Raw genomic sequence first — 18,764 nt, 5'->3', positions numbered from 1 at the left:
ACCGATTGAATGCTTATCTTTTAAATTAATTTATCTATTAAATTATGATCAATTAATGTTTGAGTTTGAGAAATCAGACAAAAATAGAATAAAATAATTTTATAATTCTCTGTCATTATCTTCTTGTTCCATCTTAATTTCGATTTAAATAACTTAAATTGTTAATAATTTAATAATATATAAATAATAAAAAATCTCAATTGATATTTTTATATACCAACTTTTTGTTTATTCTAATTTCTAGAAATTATTAAATATTAAATATAAAAATATTATTTGTTAACACATATTGAAAATTTATAGATATAAACAATCTAGAAAAACTTTCTTTCTATTTAAATTTTATTTATTCAATCATATGCAAAGCATACATAATAATAAACATTAATACATTAATCGAATATGATTATATCAAAATTTATTTATACGTATTTTATTAATTTCGAATGCTACTTTTATGTAATAAATATTTTTAATTATTTTTAAGAATCATTTTTCTTATTAGAAATATTTTTCTCATATCTGTTTAAAAATATTTTGTTTTAACGATCTTACGTAAATTTTCTCTAAATTAAAAAGTTAAATTTAAATTAAAAAAAAAAATTTAAAAATAAAAATTGATTCTTTATATTTAAAAAGTAAAATCATTTCTTCAATTAAAAATAATATAATAATTTATTATAGAAATAAGAAATTTTAAAGAAATAATCTATGATGTTTAATTAATATATGTTTAATTATTACATATTTACATGTTTAACATGTATTATCAAAATAAAAATTCTTTTTTCTTCATTTATTTGCATCCTTTTTGTTTTAATGTGTTGTAATGTATTTTCCTTGAGAGAATAAATCCATCGATTTGAGTACAGGATTGGCTTCTTCATATTATTAGGATTCATATCTCCAATCTGAGTTCATCTCAATGTCCAGTGTCTCGTCATCCAGCTTGTAATCTATCAAAAAGATCATATTATTTGATGCTTAGTACATTTTTGAAGCTCACATAAATATGAGCATACATATCATCATGAGGTCTTAAATTAAATAATTTTTTTTTATTTATATTATTTATTCTTTGATATATTGTTCATTATATTCGCATTAATTTAGTCCTAATTCCATCACGTTATATTCATTATAAGTATGAAATAGTAAATGTTCACTGCGATAATTTCTATGTTCAATTTTAATTTTTTAAAAATATTATGTATTGCAATTTATTAGTAATTAATAATTGATTAAGAATCTGTGGCAAATAATGACATATTATTGAGTTAATTCAAATATAATGTAACTAAAATAATTAAAATACTAAAAATATATAGATATAACGAAGAATACAACAGCCAATAATTTTTTTTATATATATGATATTTTTGTTATTTATTTTATTGATTTAAAAACATGTTAAAAAAATTAAAAGTTAAAAATTAAACCGATCAAAATTAATAGTAGAGAAACATAAGAAAAATAGAAAATTTATTGATATAGAATTTTCGAAACGAAATACGCGTTCGGAATAAAATAAGTTTGATTCGTGCCACGTATGACAACATATTATTGATATAAATAAAAAAAATAATCGATAATTTGTTAACAGATGGAATTAGAATTAACGCGTATTAAATGCTAAAAGCATTCGCCATCGCAGCATCTTCGCAACGGTATTATAATCGACGATTGCAGAAACATTTTTTTCGTAGTTTTTTTATTGTAAATTTTCAGCGTCGCAATAACCGATAATTGACACAATACGCGCAATAAGCGTATTATTCTATTTTCACTTTTTTTCATTATCATCATAATAAATTTTTTTTTCTTTTTTTTTTCTTTTTTTTTTTTTTTTTTTTTTTTTTGCTTTAACGAGCAAAGAGTAAAATGGCGCACGCGTTAAACATACCTTCTGTTTAAATTCAAAGCACCGCCAGTTTTGAGCGCAAACGCAATTTGTAGCACGTTATCCGCAAATCGAAGCTTGCATTATTCACCAGAGTCGCATCAATAGGCCACACGCATAGGTAAGCGACTTGATATCGTCTCTTCAATAATTCGACGTTGATATGCCACCAGGATTAGAGTGCGCTGTATTTACGCGCAATTCGTCGCACAATTCATGATTACGCTGTCTAAGTACAAGTCATGTAGATACCATCAAAAGTTAAATGACGTTCTGCATTTCTTATGTTTTTCTATTTTTAAAAGTTTAATAAGTTTATAAATTTACATATCCTTTTATATACATTTTGAAGTTCCTTAAAATACCATAGTTTGTATATAAAAATAACATGAAATTTTTTTGCAATTTACTTTACTTGCAATTACTACTTTAATTTTAATGATCGAGATCAAGAAATTTATAATATCTTCATAGAAATTTAATATATTTTCACTTTTGATATTATTATTTGAGGGATAATTGACAAATAATTAAATTTAATAAAAGGCATTTTTCACTTATTAGCACATACAGTAAAGAAGTTTCAAAAATTTTAACAAAAAATACATTACCTTGATACCACATGAAGTTATATATATTTAATACAAAATTTTTGCACATATTTAATTATTGAATGATTTGAAAATCATCTTATGTAAAGTAAGGTTATATTAGTATTATAAACACTTGATCTTGATTTAAAATATATTTGTATTTAATATTGCATGCCATTAAATATATTTGTTTAATAATATTCAATATCCCTGTACTGAAGTTTGGACAAAAAGAAAGAAAGAAAGGAAAAAAGAAAAAAAGAGAGAAAGAGAAAGAAAAAAAGAAGAAAAGGAAGGAGAGAAAGAACAATTTTACAATGCAAAACGTCATTCTAATAATTATCATATGTTTATATCGCGTATAAACGCGCGCCAATAATACCTAGATTGTTTTGCCGAAGAACGAGAAAGGAGTAAATCATGTTTCAGTTGATCTTGTATATAAATTTCTTCGATGGTCTCCTTTTAACGTACCCATTAGTCGACGTCGCATATTTCAACAAAGAGTAGAAGAAACTTTGGTAAAAAAAATTTATTTAAAAAAGAAATAAAAATGTGATGAACGATCGAAGGTTAAAAATAAATCTTGATTAATTATTTAGCGTGTATAGAGATTTTGCGAGTAATAAGGTATTTATAAAGAAATTGTAACGAGGAAAATGTACTTGTAAATATTCAAGCTAAGAGACTTAAAGACATATACGTTTGAATTTTATTTTTCATTCCGTTGAGGTACATTGATAAATTCTGCAAACACGTTTCTTTGCTTTATTAATGAACATTTAAAACATTATCCAAGTTCTTACGTGTAAAAAAAAAAAAAGATTATACAGCATTTTTTGTTTTAATAGCCTAAGTCACCATTTTGCTGATGCTAAATATTACAAACTTATAACGAAATCATCTATCCTACTAATGTGTAATAACCATGTGACTTAAGATAGATAAAAGATAATTCAACCCGTGCCTTTAGGATTGGGTTATACCACTATGAGAGAGAGAGAAAAAGAGAGAGAAAGATAGAGATAGATAGAGAAAAACATTGGAAATATCAGGAAAAAAAACTACGAACACAAATCGCACAAAAAGAATATATATCCACTATCTGCTGGAAAAAATGAACGATATATAAAATTTCTTGATTCCACATTACAAAGTTCACTTCAGTCAGGAATTCAATCTTCTTCTTTCTTATCTTCAAATAATCGTAGTTGCTTATTTCATTAATTCATTCATATGTTGCTGATTGATGTGCTCCTTATTCTTACCGTACCTTAAGTTAGTGTGTTAAACGTTAGATCGTATCTATATCGTTATATCATATCTATATCATTATACATAGTATCGTATGTAATGGTATGGACTCTGTATGTCGGACGCAGGGCAGTTCCTAGGTTTTCGATTCCGTAAGCGAATGACCACCACTAAAGAGGCATTTTTTTTTTTTAAGGGAGCCTTTCGCATGCGCTTAGTATTCGCTTTAGTGTACGCTTTTAGTACCTCGGTGGCATCGCGTCTGCCGGACCTGGGAAGCTAAAAGGTCAAAAAATGAAAAATCGCAGTATTAATTTCTTCATCGCCTTTCGGCGCAACAATAGCTGGAAAGTATAAGATGTAACACTGGTATGCGCGAATACGTTTTACTTTTATACTTTTCATTCTCTTTCTTACATAACGGCAGTGCCGCGTTCACACTGTCGCCTTTCGATATCACACCACGTATGGATATACCTGATTTTAACGATTGAATCTCCTCGCAACGCATGTAACACACATTTGCCGAATAACATACAACTTACAGACCTGGCTCTACATTTTTTGAACTATCAGCTATTTTGTTTTGTTTTTTCTACGTGTTCAATTTAACAAAATATTATTTTTTATTTAATATTTCATTCATAATACTAGCAATGCAAATAAAGATAATATATTAGAGAGAGAGAGAGAGAGAGAGAGAGATATTTCGATGTTTTTAAATAATTGCATAAATATTGGATAAAAATTATAATTTAAATTTAATTAATATATGTATTGATCTATCGCTAAGAATTATTGTAAGAAACTTTTTAAATAAAATATATGTAACGTTTTACTACCATAAAATCATGAAATTTTAAATAATAAAATGCATGTATAAAAAAAAAGATATAAAAAAAATATTTCCTAATATACATTTGAATAATTTGAAATTCGATAAAGATAAAATATTCCATTAATTTCGTTATAATATATTCGATAATTGTTAAGCAATTTAAAATATAAATATAAATAACATAATCATTATATCTGAATTGAAAACAACGCATATAAGCAATATGTTCTGATATATATATGCTCAGGTCTGATAAGTTGTCACATGTTTAAAACTGTTTTACCGGCACATCCAAGTGTTTCTCGCTATTGTCGCAAAAAATTATCGATGACGTTCGTTTAAACGTTTCATGAATATTTTCAGAAATTTGAACATTCGAAAAAAGAATTTCTGAATGATCGTTGAAAATTTGTTCTGCTAACTGCTTGATCACTTGCAATTATGTTGACAAGAGGCGCAATAGCAAAATAACGCAACGCAATTTTTATAAACAATCAACCCGGACTTTGTCTTCATCTCTCTCGTTTATATCTCGAAACGTAATACGCATTTTTCAACGTAGAATATTTTTTTTTTTTTTAAAAAGCTAAGGCCGATGCGGTTTCGAGGCACAGAGAGATCGATGGCGTGCATCTTCGAAATTCATGTCGTTTAACGGCGCAGTGTGTCGTAACGCATTACGGTTCATTTTTCACCATCTACCGAACCGAGTTGTTCGATTAATCGCAAATATATCTTGAATCACGTATACGCTGAATTCGCGGACTTTTACCGCAGAGTACATAAAAGAAGAGAGGTAGTATTAGGCAAAAATGATTTTTTTTTTTTCATAAATACGAAATACTAATCTAATAATATTCTTTTATATAATATTTGAATTTAATTTATCAATTACAATGTCATCATAACTTCTAATTAAAAATAATTTAATGGCTTATTCAATTTTTTTCATAGCGAAAGCGCATAAATTTTATATTGTTTGTAAATTTTATAAATCTCGATGAATTTATTATTATTGTGTTAAAAAAAACAAATACTATTCAACAAACATAATTTTAAATCATCAAAGTTATTTAAAAATATAAATATTAATTCAATTGATGTCAATGACACAACCAATTCTTTTTTTCTTTTTTTACAATCGAAATAAAATAAAATAAAGATTGAAACTTGACGTAATTATTTTCTTTGATAAGATAATTCAAAGACAAATTTTTTCTTTTTTCTCCTGTATAATTATAATATATTTATACAATAGTTTTTTAATTTTCATATATTTCATATATTTCATACTTTATCTCGAAAGCTTAGTAATTTTTGTATGCATGCACGAGTATTAAAATTTAATTTAAATTGAATTCTAAAAAATTCTAAAGTCTGTTTCTTGAATTTCTTATAAAAAAAACAAATATTAATATATAAATAAATTGTAAAGATTTGTATTTCGTCACAAAAATATTATATTAAGAAACATATTCATAAATACACATCTATAAATAAAATATACTATTTCTTATTTTAATATTATTGAATCAAAAAATCATTCAATTAATATACGAATAATAATTAATAAATATTCAAATATACAACTACCTCTGTTCTCTTTTACACTCAACATTAGAAAAGTCGCAGAATAATTTATTCATATTTTATCAACAATAGAAATTATATCTTGTACCGTTGTTTGCACAATAACGCTCTCTATGATCAAGAAATATTGATACTTTCGCGCTGAGTGTCACATCTTATACTTTTACAGAAAATGTTTAACCTATCTCGATCCGCAAAATATAAATACACTGATATCAGTGTTCAATCAAACCGAATAACGTTGCGCAAAAAGAGCGTGGTCGCCTAAACAACGAACGATTACTCGCATAAGTTAATATCGCTCTTTAACGCTGTGTGATCAATGTCACTTTGAAAAACGCATTGGTGTAATAAGTGTAAATGTTAAATAATAATAATAATAATAAAACTTACCGTCCGCCACCACGTGGAGGACCATATGCATCTGGTCTGTCGTACCCTTCGGTATAGCTGAAATAAAATCAGATCTATTATAATAATTAATAACAAATATTAATATATATATATATATTCTTTTCGAACAAATAAAACAAGTGATTAAAAATTTGCAACTTTAAAAAATGCTAATTTTCTTAATATTAAATTTCAACATATTTTTATGCAAAATATAAATAAATCATTTCTATTAATAAAATTGAATTTGTATTTTTGTTTTTATAGCCATTATAGTTATAAAATACATAAAATTATATTCCTATATAAGTAATTTGTTTTAATTGTTAATCAAATTCATAATATAATTATAATTATATAGTAATAAATTGAAACAATAATTGAGATATTTTTGTAAAAAGCATTGCGAATCGGTAAATCAAATTTTTTTTGGAGAAAGAAAAAATTTATCTTTTTGTTTATACAAATTTGATTCGATTTTATCGCTAAATATAATTAAAAATATAATTTGTTAAGAATATAATATAATTCAAATAGAAAAATAATAATAGATTTAAAATAATTTTTGCTTTCTAGAAATTCCAAGAAATTTATAGAAAGATGAATTTATATATGAAAAAAGAAGATAGGAAGATAAAAGAGAATACACGCACGCCATACAAAGTATACTTGCGTATATATTTCATATTTTAAAGTATATAATCTAATAGTCTAATATATAGTCTAGTATATAGTCTAATAGTTGGTATATAGTTAGTCTAATAGAAGAATATCATTAGCTATAGAAACAATGAATCAATGAATTGTTATTAAATAATGTAAAAATAAATTGAGATAAATAACATATTGATGAACATTTTAATATTAAAATGACAAAGAATACATAAATTCTTCTCTAGTGTTGCTGAATGAAACATACTATGTATTTATATATATATATTTTTTTTTTGATCTTTAAAGTCATTACTTATTTAACAATACATTGTTTGAACAATTGGATCAACATTAAGTTATCAACATATTCTTCATTTAACAATACAATATTGACAAACATAATTTTCAGTTATCTATATATGAGCAAAATTTATATATATATATATATATATATATATATATATATATATATATATATATTTCGTAATAAAATAAAATGAATATCTTATTGTTACCGTGCCAACAATAGAAAATTTATTTTAATCAGTAAAATATGTAATCGATGCGAACGAATATCGATACTATTAAATAAGCAACGACCTTTGAATTTCATATAAATACGCAATAAAATATATTACTTTGTTATACATTTATAATTGAAAATATAATTCCTTATAAAAAATATAAATTATTAATATTTGAACTCATATTTATCATGATTTTTTAATTACTTTAATAAATATTACTATATATTCTTGAAGTTTCATATTAACTTTATAAAATACCATGTGTATGTAATATGATTTTATTATTATCATGAAATTATAAATAAAGAATATGAGTAAAAAAAATAAGTAATTTTATAACAATATCTTTGATTTATAAAGTATTTATAAAATCGATATATAATATTATTAATATATAAAATTATTTATTTTAAATAATAAAATGAACTTACCCTCCACCAACAGGTGGATATCCACCACTGGGGACAGCACTGCCAGGTCTTCTACTAAACATGTCTGCTTGTGGTCCAGGACCAGTACTATAACTAGGTGCCCCAGTGCTGTAGCTGGGTCCAGTACTCATTGGCCTGTTAAATGGAGGCATATCATTAACAGGGGGACCATCCCTCCTGTCATAGGCCATTGAAGCTCCCTGACTTACCCCCCCGGGCCCACCCATCATATCCCCAGGCCCGCCCGGATAACCCCTGTCATACATAATTGGAATATGTTAACCTATTTTCACTCTATCCTGCATAATGCACCAAAATTTTCTCAAGCATAATTAATTCAAGATATACTATACAATGCAAATTTTAAATTTAGTATAAGCATTACAGGTTAGAATAAAAATAAAGTTTCAATTCATAATCGTTATACTATCGTTAAAATGTTTTAAAATGCTGCAAAATACTTATTCTTCTATAATAAATATTTTTTTAAATTCTCAAAATTTATATAAACTTTTCAAATATTAAAAATATGTTTTTTACATATATAGAATCTTATAAAAAGGAAAGTTATTACTAATTGTTAATTCGAATCTTTAATATTTGATTTATTATTTTTTTAAGATTTATTAAAAATGCAATAAAATAAAATCTAATATGATAAAATAAATAAAATATATTACCAATGACTTTCATCATATCCTACATCTGTGTAACCCGTTCCATACCCAGTAGTGGCAACTGCACCACCACCATTTCTCATAGGCCCAGTTGCAGCTCGATCATAATCATTTCTAGCTGTATAATCAACTGTACGATTTGCACCAAAATTATCTGTACGTCCATAATCCATTGGACCTGGTGCACCCCGATTAAAATCTCCAGTCATTCCACCTCCAACTACTACAAATAATACATTTCATATTATTATATTAATATTTTTTATTATTACTTGAATAAACTTATTTATTAAATATTTAATATGTAAAAACATCTCTATATTAAAACATTTTAATCACTATTACCATAATCTGTTCTGGCTCCAAAATCTGCAGCGCGACTGTAGTCGGTTCGACCATAATCAGCTGTTCCAGTTGGTCCATATCCTCCAACAGCTCCAGTTGCTGGTCCATATCCTCCTCCCATTCCAGGTGCCGTAGAAGTGTAACCCATTGCCGCGCTTCCCACATTTTGACCATATGCTCCACGATCAGTGTATCCAGTCCCGAAGTCTGCTCCACGTCCACTAAAGTCTCCAGCGCCACGATTGTAATCGGTGTACCCCGTTGCGACGCCACCTGCAGCAGATCCATCGTAACCAACGAGTTGGATCGGAAGAACTGTAAAGCATGCCGAGATATCCAATTTATATTTTAGTCTGTATTAATAAATAATAAAATGTATTTACTTTATAATTTATTATTTTCTCATCGTAATTAAATAGTTTATATTATATTATAAATTAATATTGTTTCGTATATATTAATAATATTTAAGAAAATTATTAAATTTGACGTAAAATAAAGTGTAGTATGAAACATATTAATATTTTTTTATATAAATTTTTAAATGTATTTATATTTTCAAATATTGAACAATTTCGTATGAATAATGAATAATGTTAAAAATTATAATTACAATGAGAAAATAATTGTATCAAAATAGAATATTATAAAAATAAATTTACTAACCTCTTCTATCATTGTATGGTCCAGGACGAGCGTCTCTACCACCGTCTCGTCCTCCCCTACCACCTCTCACTGGTCCACCTCTTCTGTCTCCATCCCTGCGTCCTCCTCCTCCGCCACGTGATTTGCCCGTAGATTGTTCCACGTTGATTGTTGCCCCTTTGAAGTTGGAATTGTGAAGAGCTTTGATTGCTGCAGCTGCATCTTCCTCACGTGCCATGTGGACAAACCCATACCGATTCATGACATCGCATTCCGTTACCTCACCAAATCGTAAAAATAATTGTCGCAACTCATCGTTGCGACAATTTTCTGGTAACCGACCCACAAATATTTTTGTCTTTCTCTGTAAAATTGAAATATACAATTAATAATACTTATTAATATATTTTTTTATTTACTAATAATACATGCATTTATAAATACCAATTATTAAAGAAAACGTTACGTTTATATTGTACCTCTAAAATCGACCATACCCCTGTATGCAGAAAGTATGGTGTCTGTTTGAGATTTTATCTTGCTCAAAATTTTTGCTATTGTTACAAAAATCATATATAATGATAATGTGATATCACTGAGCTTATATTAAAATTTATATATTATAATTATAAATAATAAGTTATAAAAGATTTTAATAAAATATATAAAAAAAATTACAAAAACACAATACTTTACGTACCTATAAATAAATTGTGCCATTCAATTTATATTAATCATTTTTTTGAAAAAAGTAATATTATACATGAAAAATAAACAATGAGATCATTAAATAATACAAAATGGAAGACAATTTACTATTAGCATTGTTCTTACCGGTTGATTAGATGAAACCATTTTCTGAAAATAAAAAAATAGTGTAATTAATTATTATCATTACACTATTAAATGATTGCATTTTATATTTACAGTTATTTAAAATTCATTAAATAGTAATAGTAATAATTTACATATGAATGTTGCTTACAATGTATTGTATATTTTTTTTATATATAAAAATATTATATATACAATACATATATTTATAATTATATATATATTGTATATATAATTATATATATAACAATATATAAAATATTTATAATTATTTATTTATAGACAAAAAGATGTTTTCAATTATGTGTTTTTAATTTTTTAAATATAACAAAATATATAAAAAATCTATATGTATCTATCTGTATCATATATATCATAAGAATATGGAAATTAATCATAAACATAACATAATAAGATATGCTATATTTACAAACATTCAAAAAAAATTAACTCAATAGTACGATCGCATAATATTTCGAAATTCACAAAATTTTCTTATATTATTATATTATATTTCTTCTATAAATACAATTTTTACCTATATAAAACAATTTGTATGATTTTAATAAATTTAATGATTCTTATTACCATGAAGTAATAAAGAGTTCATAAATTCATAAAAAGGTGATATAATGATGATTTACATTCTAATCAAAGATAGGACTGAAATTGATCAATTTGCAAAATAGTTTATAGCAGGAATATTATATTGATAATAATGAGATAAATAGAATTAAGATATTTGCATTTATTTTTGTTAGATGAACTTATTACTTATTAAAGTATAATTGATAGTTCCATTTATGAAAATATGGCTAAGAAATGAATGGGATAGTAATGATCAACATAGCAAGTAAAATTCTTACTAAAATGCAATATGTAACAATTTGACTAGAAATTAGATACCATGGTAAAACATATATTTTATTTCTTTCTAAAAATCTAGTGAAAAAAGAAATGAATAAATTTGTAAAAAAAAAAAAAAAAATAGATAAAAAAAAATTTATTTTTTAGCATAATAATATTTCTATACATCGCAAAAGAATCTTAGAATATTATAATATTTTTTGTTTAAATCTATTTAAATTCTATATTGAGCTACATTGAGCTTAGCAAAATATATACAAAATTGAAATATTAATGAAATATGACATTATTTTTTTTATAATTGATATGTTTATACAAAAATTCTAAATCTCACTAATAATTTTTATGAAACAAATATAATTTAATAGAGTAAAACTTTATATTATGTTTTTAAAATAATTAATTTTTTAATACATTTCCTTTTCATAAATTATATATATATATTTATATTTGTGAAAATTAAAAATTATAATGTATGCATTTGTGAATAATTTCCATATTCATCAAATATTTATATGCAATTTATTATTATATTAAACAATTAAAAGTATATTATTGAAAAGTATACACATATCTTTTTGTCCAAGAAATATAGATATTCTAATGATATTATTTTTATACTTTATAATAAAAAAAAAGCAATATTTTGATTCACTTTAAATATTAATATAATAAACTTAATGTAGTTATAAATCTTTATAAAAAATGCAAAATATATATGAAATTGAAATATTAATGAAATATGACAATAATATTTTTTATAATAGATATATTTGTACAAAAATTCTAAATCTCATTAATAATTTTTATGAAATAAATATAATTTAATATATTAAAACATTATATTTTAAAATAATTAATTTTTAGATATATTTTATAAATTATATGCATATTTTTTATTTAAACTTAATATTAATATTAACTATAGAAAATAGAGAATAAAAAAAATTAATAAAAAAAAAGAAATTGTAAATATGTATAAGTCCATATATATGTATGCTTTAAAAATTTGTACCTTTTGAAGAAATAGTTACATGTAAGCATTAACATTTCCTTGAAATTTCCTGAAATGAAGAAACTACATTTCAAGAATATTAAAAAAATGCATAAAACTTACATGATCCTTATTAGACAGTTTTTTATTATCTGAGAACAGATCTTAAAATACAAATAAAACAATTTTATATTTTTTCTAATAAAATGAGGAAAGAAGTTGATTTACTAAATTTTGTAAACTTCAAATAGCTGAAAAAAGAAATTAAATAAAATTTGAGAAGTTGCATTCCTTTCCGGTAAATGTATAGAAGACGCTTATACATATATTGTTCAAGGCCATAGAAGTTATCAGATTTTATCAATAGAAAGAAAAATAGTCAACTACTTTTTCAATCAATCATAATTATTCTAATAAATTAATACAAATAAATGTATTACAGATTGAATTTTAAAAATATAGAATTGAAATACGACCTTACAACGAAGAAAAAAAGATATCTAAAAACAACCGGCCCTTGGCGTGCCCTAGTAACTGACGATATGCGAATCTCCTCTCCATTAAGTCGCAAATTCCTCAAAGATACTTTTAATGATCAAATATTTTATTATAATGTTATATTAATACTTACATGTGGCTGCGACGTTTTGGCGAAATTAAATTAAAGTAAAAAGGGATAAAACTTTCGTGACGCTATCAGCGAAACGAGATACGAAATGGCGTCAATTTCCACCTTGAATACTTTTGACGGCAAGCAATAAGTTTTGTGTTACATAGTGCCACCTTTAATTCATTTAACGATAAAATCACTAGATTATTTAGGTAGATTTTTATGAACATTCTTTTTGAAAACAATGTAAATATTTAATACTGAAGCATTAAAAATATATCTTGGAAAATAAAATTTATTCTAATAAAATAAAATTGAATTACAAAACAGATTAATATGTAAAGAATTTATATATGTTCATAAGACAAGTGTTGTAATTTATTATTCTATTGAAAATAAAATTTAAAAATTATATAATATAATTTAGTTTATATATATAATTTATATAATTTAAACGATAATTTAAATATAATTATTCTCTTTAAAAGTTTCAAATATTTATTTTATAGAATAATTATAGAAAATTTACGTAATGAGTTACATGCTATGAATTGAAATAAATTTTTTAAATAAAAAATTCTGAAAAATTAAAATTAATTCATATTTATAAAATTTAAAAAATAAAATTTTAAAAAGTATTTTATACAATGTTGCATTAAATAAATATTCAATATTAAATTAAATTTATTTCAATTAATAGATTAATTTTGATTAATTATAGCATTTGATATAAAAAATAATATGAATTGTATTTTGTTGACACGTGTATATAATTCTTCATTTACAATACAAAGAAGTGCAAATTTAATTAGAAATGAATTTTTGGATTATTTTAAAAAAGATTTGGAGCATACTTTTATTCGGTCAAGTCCTGTTATATCATTTAATGATCATACAATTGCATTTGTTAATGCTGGCATGAATCAAGTATGTTTTATAATCAAAATAATATTTTTTATAAATATTCACTGAAAATTAATATTATTATAATACATTAATTATATTATTCTTATGAATGAAAAATTTTAACTATATATTTTCATAATATCGTTTATATAGTTTTTATTAATTTTTTTTTAGTTTAAAGGGATATTTTTAGATTATTATAATTCACCTGTAACAAAAGTTACAAATTCCCAAAAATGTATAAGAATTAGTGGAAAACATAATGATTTAAATATAGTTGGAAATGATAGTTATCATCATACATTTTTTGAAATGTTAGGAAATTGGTCTTTTGGAAGTTATTTTAAAGTATGTGTTTTTAAAAATATTTTAACATATTTCATTATTTTTAATTTTTAATTTAAACTATAATAACAAATATAGATTTATATTTTTGTATAGGAAGAAGCTTGTCGTTATGCTTGGAATTTATTAACAAAACATTATGGTATTAAGGAGGAATTTTTATATGTAACATATTTTAATGGAGATGAAAAATTAGAATTGAAGCCTGATTTAGAATGTAAAGAAATTTGGTTAAGTATCGGAGTTAAGAAAGATAAAATTTTACCATTTGGATTACAAGAGAATTTTTGGGAAATGGGTATTTCAGGACCATGTGGACCATGTACTGAAATACATGTAGATCATACAAAACAATTGAAAAATCGATGTATGCAAATTAACAAAGGATACAGAGATCTCACAGAATTGTGGAATATAGTTTTTATACAATATGAACGGTATATTAATTTAAAAAAATTGTTATTTTCATATTTATAATATGAAAATATTTAAAATAATATAAATATATGGATATTTATATTAATATATTATTTTATATAGAATAAATATTTAATATTTTAATATTTAAATATGAATTTTCTTTTTTTTTTATTTTATGTTAGATTGCCAAGTGGTGCAATAATACCTCTATCGAAACATTATGTTGATACAGGCATGGGATTTGAAAGATTAGTTGCAGTATTACAAGGGAAACAATCCAATTATGATACAGATATTTTTCAACCATTTTTTAAAGCTATTCAAAAATACACAAAAGCACCAGAATATAAAGGTACATTTTATAATGATAATTCTCTTGATAGTGGATATAGAATTTTGGCAGACCACAGCAGAATGATTACTGTATCATTAGCAGATGGAGTAATACCAGAACAAAGGTAAAATTATTCTGTTATAAATAATATATTATTTATATATATAATGATAATATATAATTGTGATTTTAGCAATAAACTTAAAAAAATAATAAGAAAATCAATTGATGTAGGTGAAAAAGTATTTAAAAAAGAGAGAATACTTTCTGAATTATCTTACATTGTTGTAGAAACTTTAGGTAATATTTATCCAGAATTGCAAAACAATATAAAAAAGGTATTATACAATAAAATAGAGTATGGATATTTATATTATTATATTAATAAATTTAAAATTTATTTTCTTGCATATCTTATATCTTATTATATAATATAATTGAATTTAGATACAAAAGATAATAGAACATGAAGAAGAATTATATAGGAGATTAAAAGACACTTCTGATAAACAATGGATAAAACTTATTAAAACATATCCTCAATTGAAGTCAATTACTGAATGGTTATCTCCTGGTCTTGGAGATGGATATAAATATCTTCAAAAGATACTTAATGATTTGTATGTATGTTTATAATTTATAAATATGCAGGATTTATATCAAATAAAAAAATTGTTTTCTTATATTATTAAACCACAAAACTTAAACTAAATTATTAGACTAAATTAGACTATTTTTTCTTCTAAATTCTATAACAATTATAGAATTTTTTTTTATTAAATATTAAATATATTTATTAAATATTATTAAATATTATAATTTTATTAAATATTTTTTATTAATAATATATTTTATTAATTATTGTCTATCTTTTTGGCTTTAATTAATTATAATTAATTATAATAAACACGAATTTAGATGAATATATGAACAGAAACAAAGTATTAATTGATCAAACAAATTTGATTTTTTGTTCCTGTTTTTATTATTTTTTTATTTAGGTTCCACTGTATTTGGATTTATAATTCAATAGTTAAGAAAATTTTTTTTATAAAAGTTTTGATTTTATGAATTTTTATTAATAATGTTGTAGTTATATAGATTAAATTTTTATTAGCTATCATGAAATTACTAAATAAATATCATATGCATTTCATATCCAAAATAGTCCAACTTTGATAAGAAAATCTTAAACTTTTGAATAATTTTGATTATCAAATAAATTTAATTCTTTGAAAATTAAAAATATATTAGCAATTTTATTATTATATAGATTTTAACAATTTTTTTAAATAAAATTTTACATGTTAAAACATAATGTATATGTTGTTTAATATATTGTTTATTTTGTAGAAAAATAACTAAAGTATTACCAGGAAGTGTTTCCTTTAAATTATATGATACATATGGATTAAATATAGAAACGATAAAAGAATTGGCGGAAATCGAATGTTTATATTTTGATGAAGTAGCTTTTTATAAAGAATTAGAGAATTTGAAGAATCGATCAAGAATTGGTCTTGAAAAAAGTAATGTAACAGATATTAAAAAATCGTTAGAAATACTTGAAAAAAATCATGTACCTAAAACTGATGACAGTTTTAAATATAAATATGTTCTTAATGGAAATAGTTATGAGTTTCCTAAAATTGAAAGTAAAATTCTGGCATTAATTATAAATGGTAAAAATTATCCATTGATTTAATGATATTATTTAAATATAATAAAAGAATACACAATTCATTTGCTCTAGATAATATAATATTAAACAAAATGAATGAAAGTACAATCAAAGATATATGTTCAATAACTATTAATAACAAAATTACAAATTATAATACAGAATCAAATAAAGATGAAATAGGAATTATATTGGATAAAACAGTTTGTTATTCAGTAGAAGATGGTCAGATATCAGATAAAGGTTTTATTTATATACAAAATTTGATTTTTAATATAAATAATGTGAAGAAAATGAATGGATATATAATACATTATGGAAAATTTTCACATTTTGATTTAAGGTAAGTTTTAATTTTAATTTAATTTTAATATAATATCATAATTATATTATATTATATTTATTAATATAATATAAAAAATCTAAAGGAATTTATTCATGCAGAAAAGACCTTGAGAAATTAAAAATAGGAGATAATTGTTTAGTCTCTATTGAACCCAAATTTCGTATAGAAATAATGCAGCATCATACTGCAACACATTTATTACATGCAGTAATACAAAAAATTATGCAAGCAGTTTATTTGCGTAATTCTATTGTTCTCCCATATGGTTTAAAGTGTCAATTTAATTCATTTGGAGAAAAACTTTCTTTTAAACAATTGAAAGAAATTGAAGAATTTATAAATACTATTATAATAGCTAATGTTCCAGTTACTACAAAAGTATTAAATGCCATGGAATTATTAGCAGAAAATTCTGTAAGATTAATACCAGGAAAGATTTATCCTTATAGAGATATTAGAGTTATAGAGATTAATTTCTCTGATTTGAAATCAAAGTAAGTATTTTTTAAGAAATAATATTAGAAAATAATACATTCTAAAAGTGTCTTTTTTTAAATGTTTTTTTTATTTAATAAAAATGAATATTTTTTAGAGAAACATGTTGTGGTACACACATTCTGAAAACAGCAGAACTAGAATATTTTTGTTTTCTTAATTATTCCTCAAAAGGAGCATCAAATTTTATTCTTAAAGCAATTGTAGGATCACTTGCAAAAACTGCTAAAATGGCAGGTAAAAATATGCAATATAAAGTTTTGGATTTAGAAAATAAATTGAAAAATGGAAAAATTACATATGAAACATTTAAAACAATTAGTAAAGAGATAGAGAATGAATTAAAAAATGTGATAGATATACCAATACCATATCTTATTAAAGAAGAATGTTTAACAAAATTAAAAGATTTAAATAAAATTATCCATATACAAAAAAAAGAATCAAAAAAATAAGTATTATAAGTAAGTAATATTGGTTTTTTTTTAAGTTTAATAAAATAATAATAATAATAATAATAATATTAAAACATTACTTAAATTATTTTCAATTTTATAATAAATATAACATAATTTATTAATTACAGTATTTCAAAAAATAAAAAAGTGGATTGAGACTTTTGAATATGATCTATATAAACAGGTTTGTTTTTTTTTTTTTTTACTTTTTAAAGCATCATTATTTCAAAAATTTTTTATTTTTGAAATAATACATATTTTTCATTATTATTATAATTTAATTACATAATAATAACTTTTTAACATTAATAATGTAAAAATAATGTAATGATATTTATATTTAAGATATACTTTTAATATATTTTATTATTATTTTGATATAATAGTATGTTAATATATTATTTATATTATTATGGAATATTAATATTTGTATTTTTTTAAATATATTTATTTAAATATTATTTCATATTATTTATAATTAAACAGATATTATTAATTATAATTTAACTGAGAAAAATTAGTTTGAACATTCAATTGAATTTATATTTCTATTTCTTAATAAAAATTTCAAATATATTTCTATATAAAATTTTTTTTTCTTATTTATTATCATTGATTATATTCGTA

At 22.9% G+C, this 18,764-nt stretch overlaps 2 protein-coding genes across 31 annotated transcripts; one reads left to right on the top strand and one right to left on the bottom strand.

Moving 5' to 3' along the window:
• Positions 1-705: 705 nt before the first annotated feature.
• Positions 706-13,314, bottom strand: LOC100870036 (uncharacterized). 29 transcript variants are annotated; one of them, XM_086916510.1, is made up of 10 exons: positions 13,174-13,309; positions 12,564-12,612; positions 10,682-10,705; positions 9,869-10,211; positions 9,203-9,517; positions 8,861-9,080; positions 8,181-8,435; positions 6,569-6,625; positions 1,904-4,026; positions 706-956 (listed from the first exon to the last, which is right to left on the bottom strand). In XM_086916510.1, exons 3-9 carry the CDS (start codon positions 10,700-10,702, stop codon positions 3,987-3,989), a joined length of 1,251 nt encoding a protein of 416 aa, XP_086772636.1. In that variant the 5' UTR covers positions 10,703-10,705; positions 12,564-12,612; positions 13,174-13,309; the 3' UTR covers positions 706-956; positions 1,904-3,986. The 29 variants fall into 29 exon arrangements, with proteins under 29 accessions (XP_086772636.1, XP_086772641.1, XP_086772645.1 ...); XM_086916515.1 differs by having other exon boundaries at positions 9,203-9,475; positions 9,932-10,211; XM_086916519.1 differs by having other exon boundaries at positions 10,548-10,705; positions 13,174-13,301.
• AlaRS-m (alanine--tRNA ligase, mitochondrial) lies at positions 13,315-18,598 on the top strand. 2 transcript variants are annotated; one of them, XM_031915855.2, is made up of 11 exons: positions 13,315-14,079; positions 14,233-14,406; positions 14,500-14,840; positions 15,006-15,281; positions 15,351-15,495; positions 15,605-15,777; positions 16,511-16,839; positions 16,911-17,181; positions 17,283-17,678; positions 17,777-18,143; positions 18,266-18,598. In XM_031915855.2, the coding sequence occupies exons 1-10, from the start codon at positions 13,894-13,896 to the stop codon at positions 18,132-18,134; spliced, it is 2,649 nt and encodes an 882-aa protein (XP_031771715.2). In that variant the 5' UTR covers positions 13,315-13,893; the 3' UTR covers positions 18,135-18,143; positions 18,266-18,598. The 2 variants fall into 2 exon arrangements, with proteins under 2 accessions (XP_031771715.2, XP_031771716.2); XM_031915856.2 differs by lacking the exon at positions 13,315-14,079 and having other exon boundaries at positions 14,269-14,406; positions 14,482-14,840.
• The last annotated feature ends 166 nt before the right edge of the window (positions 18,599-18,764 follow it).

This window comes from Apis florea, unplaced genomic scaffold (genome assembly GCF_048593485.1).
Source record: "Apis florea isolate Af1SG1 unplaced genomic scaffold, ASM4859348v1 contig_3802_pilon, whole genome shotgun sequence".
NCBI classification, from domain to species: Eukaryota; Metazoa; Arthropoda; class Insecta; order Hymenoptera; family Apidae; genus Apis; species Apis florea.
Note: the sequence above shows the minus strand (reverse complement) of the source record. Positions and strands in the feature narration are given on the sequence as shown.

What these genes read in the sequence shown, in the direction of transcription:
- LOC100870036 (XM_086916509.1), bottom strand. Translation starts at nt 10,702, where the DNA reads ATGGTTTCATCTAATCAACCG. An exon ending in ACCATACAATGATAGAAGAG is followed by an intron (nt 9,518 to 9,868) that starts GTTAGTAAATTT and finishes CATGCTTTACAG; the next exon opens with TTCTTCCGATCCAACTCGTT. An exon ending in GGATATGATGAAAGTCATTG is followed by an intron (nt 8,436 to 8,860) that starts GTAATATATTTT and finishes TATGTATGACAG; the next exon opens with GGGTTATCCGGGCGGGCCTG.
- AlaRS-m (XM_031915855.2), top strand. Translation starts at nt 13,894, where the DNA reads ATGAATTGTATTTTGTTGACACGTGTATATAATTCTTCATTTACAATA. An exon ending in GTTTTTATACAATATGAACG is followed by an intron (nt 14,841 to 15,005) that starts GTATATTAATTT and finishes ATTTTATGTTAG; the next exon opens with ATTGCCAAGTGGTGCAATAA. An exon ending in GGAGTAATACCAGAACAAAG is followed by an intron (nt 15,282 to 15,350) that starts GTAAAATTATTC and finishes TTGTGATTTTAG; the next exon opens with CAATAAACTTAAAAAAATAA.